This window comes from Muscardinus avellanarius (genome assembly GCF_963383645.1).
Source record: "Muscardinus avellanarius genome assembly, chromosome: 10".
Lineage (NCBI taxonomy): Eukaryota > Metazoa > Chordata > Mammalia > Rodentia > Gliridae > Muscardinus > Muscardinus avellanarius.
In genome coordinates this window covers 88341180-88354660 of record NC_137796.1, presented here as the reverse complement: position 1 = coordinate 88354660, position 13481 = coordinate 88341180, and the positions used below count along the sequence as shown (strand labels likewise).

At 45.5% G+C, this 13481-nt stretch overlaps 1 protein-coding gene across 1 annotated transcript; it reads right to left on the bottom strand.

The window, feature by feature from the left end:
• Positions 1-1134: 1134 nt before the first annotated feature.
• On the bottom strand, positions 1135-9449 carry PSPH (phosphoserine phosphatase; the record flags this gene model as incomplete). Its single annotated transcript, XM_080704296.1, has 5 exons — positions 1135-1242; positions 4041-4189; positions 6422-6567; positions 6998-7132; positions 9310-9449. 5 exons carry the CDS (start codon positions 9447-9449, stop codon positions 1135-1137), a joined length of 678 nt encoding a protein of 225 aa, XP_080560422.1.
• Between the last annotated feature and the right edge of the window lie 4032 nt (positions 9450-13481).

Sequence of the window (13481 nt, the reverse complement as noted above, 5' to 3'; positions counted from 1 at the left end):
CCAGAATGGTGGTGCATGCCTATAATCCCAGTACTTAGGCTGAGACAGGAAGATCACGGGTTCAAAGCCAGCCTCAGCAACTTAGTGAGACCCTGTTTCAAAATAAAAGAATAAAATGGGGCTGAGAGTGTGGCTCAAAGGTAGAATGCCCCTGGGTCCCATCCCCAGTACCACAAACATAAAATAAGATAAAAATAAAAAAATAGGGCTGGAGGTATAGTTTGTAGGTAGATTGTTCCTGAGTTCAATCTCCAGTATCACCAAAAAATTTAAAAAATGAGCCAGGTGTGGTGGCCCAAGCTTGTAATCCCCGCGCTTGGGAGGCGGAGACAGGAAGATCGCGCAGGTTCGAAGCCAGCCGCGCTGGCTTAAGAGACCCTGTTTCCAAATAAAAATATTAAAAAATAGGTCTGGGAGTGTAGCCTGGAGGTAAAAGGGTTTCCTGGTACCACCATAAATAAATAAATAAATAAATAAATAAATAAATAAATAAATAAATAAATAAATAAATGGCAGAATTAAAAATCCCGCAGCTGGCTACAGTGGTGCGCATCTGTCATCCCAATTTAGGAGGCTGAGGCAGGAGGACTGCAGGCTCCAGGCCGGCCTCAGCAGCAGAGCAAGACTCTTAGCCACCTAACGATACCCTATTTCAGGGTAAAGAATAAAATAGGTCTGGGGTGTAGCTTGGAGGTAGAATGCCCCTGGGATCAATCCCCAGTAGCCCCAAAATAAATAACCCCACAAATACATTCTGATAGATGAATAAACTTTTATTTTTATACCAAAGGGAAAACCAATACTCACTTAAGGCTACTGAATCCATACATCCAAAAGTGAAGATGCTTATTTTACTATACACCATTAGAAGGCCTCAAGTAAGATATAGCTAGGAATATATATAAGGAATTCAGATCATAAAATTCTCCAGCTAATTAGTAGTCATAATAATACTAGGAATAGAGTTTTTTTTTAAGGCAATATTTAGGACTCCTGACTATAGTTTACATAAATGTAGCGATAATCATACCAACTTTATATATTAAGTTGTCAAAGGCAATTGTAAGCAAACAGCATCAGTTTGCGTAACTTTTAGGAATCCATCTGGAATTGTGAGCGGTGTGAGAGCGGGCATCATTCTCCCAGCTCTCTCAGAAGCTCTGCGAAGTCAGTGATGAACCACTTGGCGCTGTCCTTCACTTGCCGCCTGACCACGTTCCCTCCAAATCCAATAAAACCATCCTAAGACAAGGACAGAGGGGAGAGCTTTGAAAAAAACAATGCAGGTTCGCGGCCAGCCTCGGCTACTTAGTGAGGCCCTCTGCAACTCCGTGAGACCCTGTTTCAAAATAAGGAATAAGCTGGGCGTGGTGGCGCACGCTTGTAATCCCCGCGCTTGAGAGGCGGAGACAGGAGGATCGCGCAGGTTCGAAGCCAGCCGCGCTGGCTTAGGAGACCCTGTTTCCAAATAAAAATATAAAAAGTAGGTCTGGGAGTGTAGCCTGGTGGTAAAAGGGCTTCCAGGAACCCCAGTACCAAAAAAAAAAAAAAAGAATAAAAAATAGGGCTGGGGGTGTAGCTCGGAGGTTGAATGCCCCTGGGTTCCATCCCCAGACCTGCAAAAAAAAAACCCAATGCAGCTTGGCGTGGTGGCGCACACTTATAATCCCACAAGAAGATCACAGTTTGCCTACGAGTGAAGCCTTCTGCAAATTTGTGAGACCTTGTTTCAAAATAAAGAATAAAAAATAGGGCCGGAGGGTGTAGCTCAGAGGTAGAGTGCCCCTGGGCTCCATCCCCAGTACCGCAATAAATAGACAAATAAATAAATAAAAATAAGTAAAATAAATAGAAATAGATAAATGAGTGAATGAATGAATAAATAACCAATGCAGTAGTAACTAGGGCAATTATTTTTGTTTAAAAAAATAAACTGAATGCCGGGCGTGGTGGCGCACGCTTGTAATCCCCGCGCTTGGGAGGTGGAGACAGGAGGATCGCGCAGGTTCGAAGCCAGCCGCGCTGGCGTAAGAGACCCTGTTTCAGAAATATACAATAGGTCTGGGAGTGTAGCCCGGAGGTAGAAGGGCTTCCAGGAACCCCAGTACCACCAAAAAAAATAAAAAAAATAAAAAATAAAAAAAATAAACTGAGCTGGGCGTGGTGGCGCACACTTGTAATCGCAACATTAGGGAAGCTGAGACTCGAAGATCGCACGTAGACCCTGTTGTTTTTTTTGTTTTGTTTTTTGGGGTTTTTTTTTGGTGGTACTGGGGTAGAACCCAGAGGCTTTCTACCTCCAGGCTATACTTCCAGACCTTTTTTCTATTTTATTTGGAAACAGGGTCTCACTAAGTTGCTGAGAGCCTCACTAAGTAGCTGAGGCTGGCTTTGAACCCGCGTGATCCTCCTGTCTCAGCCTCCCAAGCGCGGGGATTACAAGCGTGTGCCACCACACCCGGTCCTGAGACCCTGTTTTTTTGTTTTTTTTTGTTTTTTTTTCAGAACTCAGGATTAAATCCAGGGGCATTCTACCTTCAAGCTACACCCCCAGCCAGATTTTTTATACTTCATTTTTCTTTTTTTTTTTTGCGGGTCTGGGGATGGAGCCCAGGGGCATTTGACCTCCGAGCTACACCCCCTGCCCTATTTTTTTATTCTTTATTTTGAAACAGGGTCTCACTGAGTTGCAGAGGGCCTCACTACATAGCTGAGGCTGTACACGAGCTGCGATCCTCTGGTCTCAGCCTCCCAAATGCTGGGATTACAAGTGTGTTCCACCACGCCTGGCTTTATACTTCATTTTGAAACAGGGTCTCACTAAGTTGCAGAGGGCCTCACTGAGTAGCTGAGGCTGGCCGAGAGCCTGTGATCCTCCGGTCTCAGCCTCCCAAGTACTGGGATTACAAGTGGTGCCACCATATTCAGCATAAAAGTTTTAAAAGGCTTTTAGTTCCTTATTCATGAATATTCATGGATTTGTAGAAATGTCAAATGACATATGGATTTGTTTTAGCTGTCTTGTGTTTCTATTTTATTACCACATCTAGCTGCTTTAACTCCTAGTATAAACCTTATATGGTTCTAAATCAGCTGTCTAGTGCCAGACCCGGTGGCACATGCCTGTAATCCCAATAGTTGGGAGGCTGAAACAAGACAGAAGGTTTGAGGCCAGCCTCAGCAACTTGGTGAAATCTGTTTCAAAACAAAAAATAAAAAGCCAGAGCTGGAGCCAGGCGTGGTGGCACACGCTTGTAATCCCAGCATTTGGGAGGCTGAGACCGGAGGATCCCAGTTCATGGACAGCCTCAGCTACTTAGTGAGGCCCTTTGCAACTTAATGAGACCCAGTTTCAAAATAAATAATAAAAAATAGGGCTTGGGGTGTTGCCTGGAGGTAGAATGAACCTGGGTTTCATCGCAAGTACCGCAAAAAAAAAAAAAGCCAGAGCCAGGCATTCAGGCACACACTTGTAATCCCAGCATTTGGGAGGCTGAGAAAGGAGGATTGCAGTTTGCAGACAGCCTCAGATACTTAGTGAGGCCCTTTGCAACTCAGTGAGATCCTGTTTCAAATATAAAAAATAATTTTAAAAGTAGGGTTAGGGGTATAGCTCAGAGGCAGAATACCCCTAGGTTCCATCCCCAGTACCACAAAAAATAAAAATAAAAATAAATTAAAAGGACTGGGATAAACTGGGTGTAGTGGTGCATACTTGTAATCCCCATGCTTGGAAGGCTAAGACAGGAGGATCACATGGGTTCGATGCCAGCCTCAGCTACTTAGTGAGGCTCTCAGCAACTTAGTGAGACCCTGTTTCCAAATAAAGTATAAAATAGGTCTGGGAGTATAGCCCAGAGGTAGAATAGCCCCTGGGTTCCGCCCCCAGTACTACAAAAAAAAAAAAAGGACTGGTTATAACCTTGAGGTAAAATGCCCATGGGTTCAAACCCCAACACCAAAATAAATAGATAAATAAATAAATCAGCTGTCTAAAACAAAATTACAATCTGAAAAGAATGAGTATCCTTGATACATACAGCGGGAGGACAGGCTTCCATGTCTGTAGCTCCGTCTCCAATCATGACGATTTTCTTAAAATGATATTTTTCCTTTAAAAATTTAATAACTTTTCCTTTCCCACCAGATTCAGCTGTCGGTTGTGTCTCATCAAAGCCTGCATATTCACCTTAAAAAAGCAGATAAAACAGTGTTAGGGATCCGTGGAGGCGCATCTCCACCACGGTGCCTGTGATCTGAGTAAGTGTGAGGCTGACAGTGTTTGAACCCCGCCTCAGGAACTTAACAAGGCCCTCCTCAACGTGGTGAGACCCTTCCTTTCTCCCTCCCTCCCTCCCTCCCTCCTTTCCTTCCTTCTTGCTTTTATGTATTTTTTGCAGTACGAGGGATTGAACCCAGGGGCATTCTACCTCCAAGCTACACCCCCAGCTCAATTTTTTATTCTTTATTTTGAAACAGGGTCTCACTAAGCTGTGGAGGGCCTCACTAAGTAGCTGAGGCTGGCTGCGAACCACAATCCTCCTGTCTCAGCCTCCCAAATGCTGGGGTTACAAGCGTGCGCCACCATACCCGGCTCCCTATCTTTCTTTTAATTTGGAAACAGGGTCTTGCTAAGTTTATATGAGTCTCACTGAATTGCTGAGGCTGGCTTCAAAACTGCAGTTCTACTGGTGAGACCTTACTTCAAAATAAAAAACAAGACAAACATAGTGGTGTATACCTGTAATTCTAGTATTAGGTGGCTAAGATAGGAGGATGACAGGTTTGAGGACAGCCTCAGCAAGTAATAAGACTCAGCTACTTAGTGAGGCCCTCTGCAACTCAGTGAGACCCTGTTTCAAAATAAAGAATAAAAAATAGGGAAGGGGGATGTAGCTCAGAGTTCGAATGCCCCTGGGTTCCATCCCCAGACCAGCAAAAAAAAAAAAAAAAAAAAAGGACTGGAGGTGTAGTTCAGAGGTAGAACGTCCCTGGGTTCAATCCTCAGTACCACAAAAATAAAAATAAACAAACAAATAAGTAGGGATAGGGTATAGCTCAGAGGTAGAATGTCCTTGTGTTTAATCCCTAGTACCACAAAAAATAAACATATAAATAAAAAAATTAAGCCAGGTGTGGTTGTGCACGCTTGTAATCACAGCATTTGAGAGACTGAGACCAGAGGATCACGGTTCGTGGACAGCCTCAGCTACTTAGCAAGGCCCTTTGCAACTCAGTGAGACCCTCTTTCAAAAATAAAAAGACTAAAAAATACAGCTGGGGGTGTATATCGGAGGTACAATACCCCTGGGTTCAATCCCTGGTACTGCCAAAAAAAAACAAAACACCATTAGTTTGGCGAGGTGGCGCATGCTTGCAATCTCAGCATTCGGGAGGCTGAGACCAGAAGACTGCAATTCACAGCCAGCCTCAGCTACTTAGTGAGGCCCCCTGTGACTTAGTGAGACACTGTTTCAAAATAAAGAATAAAAAATAGGGCAGGGGGTGTAGCTTGGAGGTTGAATGTCCCTGAGTTCCATTCCCAGACCCGCAAAAAAATTTTTAAAAAATAAAAAATCAGCCAGACATAGTAGCAAACACTTATCATTCCACTGCCTGGGAGGACGAGACAGGAGAATTCGAGACCAATCTCAGTAATTTAGCAAGACAGTTTCAAAATAAAAACTAAAATCGGGATGGGGGTGTAACTTGGAAGTAGAATGCCCCTGAGTTTAACCCCCAGTACTACAAAAATAAATAAATAAGTAAACAAACAAACAAGTAAGTAACCAAAAGGATTGGGGGTGTAGCTCGGGAGTAGAATGCCCATATACAAAAAAAAAAAAGGAAGGGCTGGTGACGCGCTAAGTGGCAGAGCATCCCTGGGTTCAATCCTCAGTATGAGAGAGGAAACACATAACAAAGCAAGCCACGCAGGTGACCCAGGAGTATTATGTTACTAAATGCAGCCATTTGTATACAGCAAAGTGATGCTACGGGTACTACAGCTAGGACACATGATGATCCGTCTATTCAGCAGAGCAAAGGTCCGCAAAGAGCGACAGACATCCGTCAAAGGATCATTCATCTGGTACTTAACTCTAATGCCACTCTACTGAAAAAATAATTTTTTTTTTTTTTTTTTTTGGTGGTACTGGGGTTCCTGGAAGCCCTTCTACCTCTGGGCTACACTCCCAGACCTATTTTTACATTTTTATTTGGAAACAGGGTCTCCTAAGCCAGTGCGCGCGGCTGGCTTCGAACCTGCGCGATCCTCCTGTCTCTGCCTCCCAAGCGCGGGGATTACAAGCGTGCGCCACCACGCCCGGCTCTACTGAAAATTTTATCCCGACAGACACTACCTAGACTATGGAATAACAGCAATGATGAGAAAAGGAACATGTTACCCCTAAAGTCTTACCATTAAAGTAGAATTTCAGCCTATTGGCAAATACATTGGTTGCTGGGATACTGAGCTTTGAAGCAACATGCTCTACAATGCTCCTAAAGCCACCAGATATTAGGAAAACCTGAACATTTCGCTCTTGGAGGCGACTTACCAGCTCCCTGTGAAAATAAAACATAAAATGGCAAACATCAATTAATACAAAGGAGAAAAAATGAAATATGAATAAAGACACTAAAATACATTTTTTCTCCTGAGTGCATTTGGCAGAGCCATATCTGACAAGGTATATCGACTAGAGATATAATATTTTATATTTTTTTTCTAAATGCGCTTAGAAATTAGTGGGTAGGGCTTTTCTGCTTAGGGAAGCATTCCACAACTCTTCCCTGCCCACGATCCCCAACAGCACAAGATGAAGAAATACTAGGAAAGGAAAGCTTAGGCTCTCCCTGGACAGGCAGGGAGGACCAGATAATCAGCCAGACACAATGATCCGTGAATTCCAGGAGCGCACAGAAGGGAGCTCGGCAGTGACAGACAGCAGAGGGGGTGCCCCACACGGGCGCGATGGGGAACAGCTGCTCTTACCTTATGCCGGGGGTCAGGTGTGGGGGTCGCTCTGCTAGGAGCCTTTGCACCTGCTCCCTGGAGGGCTGGATCAGTGCCAGGCGCTCAGTGAGCGCCACTTTGAAAGGCATTGCCCCGCCCATGGCTCTGCGTGTCCTAAGGGGAGGAAGACCCAGCCGTGAGCTCAGCAGCACCAAGGAAGCTTACGAGCTCCGCTGGCCCAGGTTCTCACCACATCCACCATGAGGAAGGTGCCGCCGTGAGCCCCACGCTACAACAGATGCGCCCGTCCCTAAGGGAGCGAGGCCTGGGAACTGACTACTCAAGGTTTGCTTGACAAGCCCATTGATATTTTGGCTCCACATGCTTCGCCTCCACAGACAGGCTCTGCGATGAGCTGAGAGGACCACACACCCCGGCCACAGGGACCTTCCTTGGAAGCCATAAGCTTTTATAAACCAAGAAAGAAACCAAAAGCTGAACGCACCTTTTATGGGAGTACGTGTGTGTGTGTGGTGCTGAGGATTGAACCCAGGGGCATTCTACCTCTCATCTACACCCCCAGCCCTATTTTTTATTCTTTATTTATTTTTGTGATACTGGGGATGGAACCCAGGGGCTTTTCTACCTCTGAGCTATACTCTCAGACCTATTTTATATTTTATTTGGAAACAGGGTCTCACTAAGTAGCTGAGGCTGGCTTCGAACATGTGCGATCCTCCTGTCTCAGCTTCCCAAGTGCTAGGATTACAAGCATGCGCCACTATGCCCAGCTTTATTCTTTATTTTGAAACAGGGTCTCACCAAATTGCAGAGGGCCTAACTAAGTAGCTGAGGCTGGCCACAAACTGCAATCCTCCTATCTCAGCCTCCCAAGTACTGAGATTACAAGCATGCACCACCATGCCTGGCTTATTTTGCATTTTAAAACTGGGTCTCACTTAGTAGCTGAGAGCCTCACCAAGTTGCTGAGAATGGCCGTGAATCTGCAATGCTCCTGTCTCAGCCTCCCAAGTACTGAATTACAGGCGTGTGTGCCACCACCTCCCGCTAAGCTAGACACTCTTATATCAAATGCATCTGAGCACAAAATAGACGGTGACCTAGGAACAGGCTGTAATACAGGGAGGTGGCGCTGCTGCAGAGTGGGGAGTGGAAAAGAGAGGGAGGGTTCTGACCCAGGTCCACTGGGACCTCTGAACCAGTCCTCGCTGTCCAGGAACCACAAAGGCCACACGCTCTCCCATGGCACAAAGTGCTGGATGCTTGGAGGCCCCGGCTATCCTCCCTACAGGCATCATCTCCCAAACAAGCTAAGACTGACTTACTAGTATCTGTTGGCCACAGGCAACTTTGCATGTGGGGGTACTGGGATTGAACCCAGAGGCATCCTACCTCTGAGCTAAACCCAGCCCTATTTTATTTTATTATTTTTGTTGTACTGGGGATTGAACCACGCAGGGGCTATCAACCTCCTAGCTGCACCCCCAGCCCTAGTGTGTGTGTGTGTGTGTGTGTGTGTGTGTGTGTGTGTGTGTGTGTGTGTGATATATGGGTGTTACTGGCTACACCTCCGGCCCTTTTTATTTTGTTATTTGGGAACAGAGTCCCACTGAGTGACTGACAGCCTCACTAAGTTGCTGAGGTGGCCTTCAAACCTGCGATCCTCCTGTCTCAGCCTCCCAGGTACTGGGATTACAAGCGTGCACCACTGCGCCCGAGCTTGTGTTCTATTTTGAAACAGGGTCTCGATACGTTTCTGAGGTTCTCACTAAGTTGCTGAGTCTGGCCACGGACCTGTGATCATCCTCGCTTAGCTTCCCAAGTGTTAGAATTATAGGCGTGCACCACTACACCCAGTGGCAACTAATTTTTTTTTTATTTTTTGCTATAATATTTGCTATAAGTATTCGTATAAATGGATGATGGATAGGCATAATACCAAATTTAGCTCTACATGATGGAAGAAAATGCCTAATACTTTTTCTCAGTACTAGTCCACAACTAAAACCCAGGAATTGTGGCTCTAACTTAACACTGCATCCAAAAGTCACATTTTTTTCTGTGTGCGTGGGGTGGGGGAGGTAATGGGGATGGAACCCAGGGGCACTCTACCTTCGAGCTACACCCCCAGCATTACTTTTTATTCCTTATTTTGAAACAGGGTCCCACTAAGTTGTGGAGGGCCTCACTAAGTAGCTGAGGCTGTCCGAGAACCAGGATCCTCCTGTCTCAGCCCTCTGAATGCTGGGATTACAAGCACGCGCCACCACGCCCGGCTTCTTTTTTTTAATTCTCTACCACTTCATAAAATGAATAAAGATTGTTCCTACATTTCTGAAACAGCATCTTCAACTCCACAGAATTTGGCCAGCTCATCGATTCCTTCCTCCCTGATGACTGTGCTGTCAACATCAAAGCACACCGCATCGGCTGAGCAGAAAAGTGCCTTCAGCTCTGAGTGCGAGACCATCCTTGGAAGAGTTTTCCTCCTGTAAGAGGAAAAGACCAATGTATTTAGACATACAAAAGACTCATAAAGAGGTCCGACTGCACCTGCAAAGCCCATCTTCTTTCCTTTGCATCATTCAGTGTGGTCCACATGAGCAGGTGCATATGGGCTCATTCGTTTCTTTTTTTTCTTTTTTCTTTTTTTTGCAGAACTGGGTATTGAACCCAGGGGCATTCTACTTCTGAGCTACACCCCAGCCCAATTTTTTTATTCTTCTGTGTGTGTGTGGGGGGGGGGGGGTCTGGGGATGGAACCCAGGGGCATCTGACCACTGAGCTACACCCCAGCCCTATTTTTTATTCTTTATTTTGAAACAGGGTCTCACTGAGTTGCAAAGGGCCTCACTAAGTAGCTGAGGCTGTCCGTGAACTGCAATCCTCCTGTCTCAGCCTCCCGAATGCTGGGATTACGCTGGGATTACAAGCGTTGCCACCACGCCCGGCTTGAGGATATTTTTTTAGATAGGATTTCACTAAGCTGTCTAGGGTGGCCTCAAACTTTGCATCCTCCTTCCTGGCCCATCCCAATAGCTGGGAATATAGGCATGTACCACTGCACCAGCTCAAGTGTGTGTGTGTGTGTGTGTGTGTGTGTGTGTGTGTGTGTGTATGTGTGTTTGTATTAACTGCTGATTGAACCCAGGTGTGTTCTACCTCTGAGCTACACTTCCAGCCCTATTTATTTATCTATCTATCTATCTATCTATCTATTTATTGTGGTACTGGGGATTTTTGCCCTAGTGGCATTCTACCTCTGTGCTACATCCCCCACCCCAGCCTTATTTTGTTTTTTATTTTTAAACTGGTCTCACTAAGTTGCCAAGGGCATCCTTAAATTGCTAAAAAATAGTACTGGGGGTGTAGCTCAGAGGTAGAATGCCCCGGGTTCATTCTCCAGTACCCTCCTAAAAAAAAAAACAGTATGAACCACTGCACTCGGCTCAGTTCAACTTTTCTCTTTTGTGGTACTGGGGGTAGAACCCAGGGGCCTGCTTCCTCTAAGCAGGTAGAGAAGCAGGAAGGCAGAGCAGACCTGTGCTGGAAGCTACAGACGGCACAGCCCCGCTCCCAGGCAGTGCGCACGGGCTGTGGACCAAAAGGGGCCCTGGGCCAGACTAGGAGTTTGGATTTCAGCTTTCAGGTAATGGAAACACTTGAAAGGCTTTAAGCCACAGAAGGGAGGCCAGAGGTGAACATGAGGGTATCTACCTGTGTTATTGTAGAGATGGTAGTCAAACACTCGGCCTGGTTAATGTCAGTAGGGAAAGTGAAAAGAGAGGGAGATAAAGAAGGCCTAGAATCGGGTGTGGTGGCACACGCTTGTAATCCCAGCATTTGAGAAGCTGAGACAGGAGGATCATGGTTCAAGGACAGTCTCAGCAACTCAGTGAGACCCTATTTCAAAATAAAGAATAAGAGCCGGGCGTGGTGGCGCACGCTTGTAATCCCAGTTTGTAATCCCAGCATTCGGGAGGCTGAGACCTGGAGGATCGCGGTTCGCGGACAGCCTCAGCTACTTAGTGAGGCCCTCTGCAACTCAGTGAGACCCGGTTTCAAAATAAAGAATAAAAAATAGGGCAGGGGGTGTAGCCCGGAGGTCAAATGCCCCTGGGTTCCATCCCCAGACCCGCAAAAAAAAAAAAAAAAAAAAAAAAAGAAACAAAATAAAGAATAAAAAATAGGGCTGGGCAAAATATGGAACCAACCCAGATCCCCATCAACAGATGAATGGATAGCAAAACTGTGGGAAATACACACAATGGAATTCTATTCAGCCATAAAGAAGAACAAAATTATATCATTTGCAAGAAGATGGAAAGCCCTGGAGAACATAAAGAAGAACAAAATTATATCATTTGCAAGAAGATGGAAAGCCCTGGAGAACATTATGTTAAGTGAGATCAGCCAAGCACAGAAGGAGAAGGTACATATGTTTCCTCTAATATGCCCAGACTAGGAAACACAAAGGATACCAGTGGGACTCCAGATAATGGAGGGGAAATACCAGCAAAGTTTGAATGGAAAGATAGGAGAGGAGGAAGGCTGATCTTGATTAATGAGGGTCTACATCTGAATATGTGTAAAATTATTAATATGACATGGTTAACCTGGACAACCATTGGTGGGAGGGGGGAAGGGAAAATGTGGGTGGGGGGGAGAGGGCACCAAATATAGTTTAAATGTATACTATTTATGTTCAATAAAAAAATTGTTAAAAGAAAAAAAAATGTTCATAACATAAAAAAAAGGGCTGGGCATGGTGGCACACGCTTGTAATCCTGTGCTTGGGAGGCAAAGACAGGAGGATTGCACAGGTTCGAAGCCAGCTGCGCTGGCTTAAGAGACCCTGTTTCCAAATAAAAAGTACAAAATAGATCTGGGAGTGTAGCCCGGAGGTAGAAGGGCTTCCAGGAACCCCAGTACCACCAAAAATAAAAAGTGGCGCAGGCTTGTAATCCCAGCATTCGGGAGGCTGAGACCAGAGGATCATGGTTCATGGACAGCCTCAGCTTCTTAGTGAGGCCCTGTGCAACTCAGTGAGACCCTGTTTCAAAATAAAGAATAAAAAATAGGGCTGGAGGTGTCGCTCGGAGGTGGAATGCCCCTGGGTTCCATCCTTAGTACAGCAAAAATAAATAAATAAAATTTTAAAAAGGCTGGGGATGTAGTATTCTGTGCTCCTGGGTTCACTTCCCAGTATTGGAGATGAAGAAATGGAGGGAATCAGTCTTGAATATGAAAGGAAACTTTCCTCAAGCAAAGCAAGGACGGGTTCCTTAAGGACGGGTTCCTGTATCCCCAGCTGAGCACTAGTTCTGATTCAGGACTTTGGATTATTGACACCTGACCCCTGAATAAAACCTCAGCACCTGCGATGTGGTCCCCAAGACAGAAAACAGTATATCAAGACAAACTTACACTGGATTTACTTGGAAGGCTGATTCTTTCCCCATACTCTCCCTAGAAGAAAAGCTGATATATTTTTTTTTCTTTTTGTAGTACTGGCAACTGAACCTAGGGGTGTTCTTTCTTTTTTTTTTTTTTTAGTGTTTTTTCTTTTTTTTCTTTTGTGGTACTGGGAATGGAGCCCAAGGACTCTACCTCCAGGCTATACCCCTAGACCTATTTTACTTTATTTATTTATTTATTTTTTTTTTTTTGCAGTACTGAGGATGGAACCCAGAGGCATTCTACCTCCGAGTGACACCCCCAGCCCTAATTTTTATTCTTTTCTTTTTTGGTGGGGGTCTGGGGATGGAACCCAGGAGCATTTGACCTCCGAGCGACACCCCCTGCCCAATTTTTTATTCTTTATTTTGAAACAGGGTCTCACTGAGTTGCAAGGGCTTCACTAAGTAGCTGAGGCTGTTCGCAAACCACGATCCTCAGGTCTCAGCCTCCCGAATGCTGGGATTACAAGCGTGCGCCACCACACCCGGCTTATTCTTTAATATTGAAACAGGGTCTCACTGAGTTGCAAGGGCTTCACTAAGTAGCTGAGGCTGGCCGCAAACCGTGATCCTTCTGTCTCCACCTCCCAAGCCCGGGGATTACAAGCGTGCCCCACCACGCCCGGCCCTGGGGGTGTTCTGTATTAGCAGTTTTTTATTTTTTACTTTGAGACTTGCTAAGTTGCCCAGGCTGGTCTCGAACTTGTGATCCTCTTGTCTCAGCCTCCCGAGTACTAGGATTACAAACATTCACCACACACCCAGCAACCAAGCTGGATTATATGACCTTAACCCTGCCCATAAAATTCTCTTGCCAGGTTATATGCCCTCCAGCCCTCAGGTGCAAGGGTTTCAACTCCCTCTCTGCTTGAGTGACCAACAGAGCAAACCTGGCCACCCTTCCTTTAGCTTTTTTTTTTTTTTCCAGTACTGGGGATGGAAACCAGGGTGTGTTCTACCTTCAAGCTACACCCCTATCCCTATTTTTTTTACTCTTATTTTGAAACAGGGTCTCACTAAGTTGCAGAAGGCCTCACTAAGTA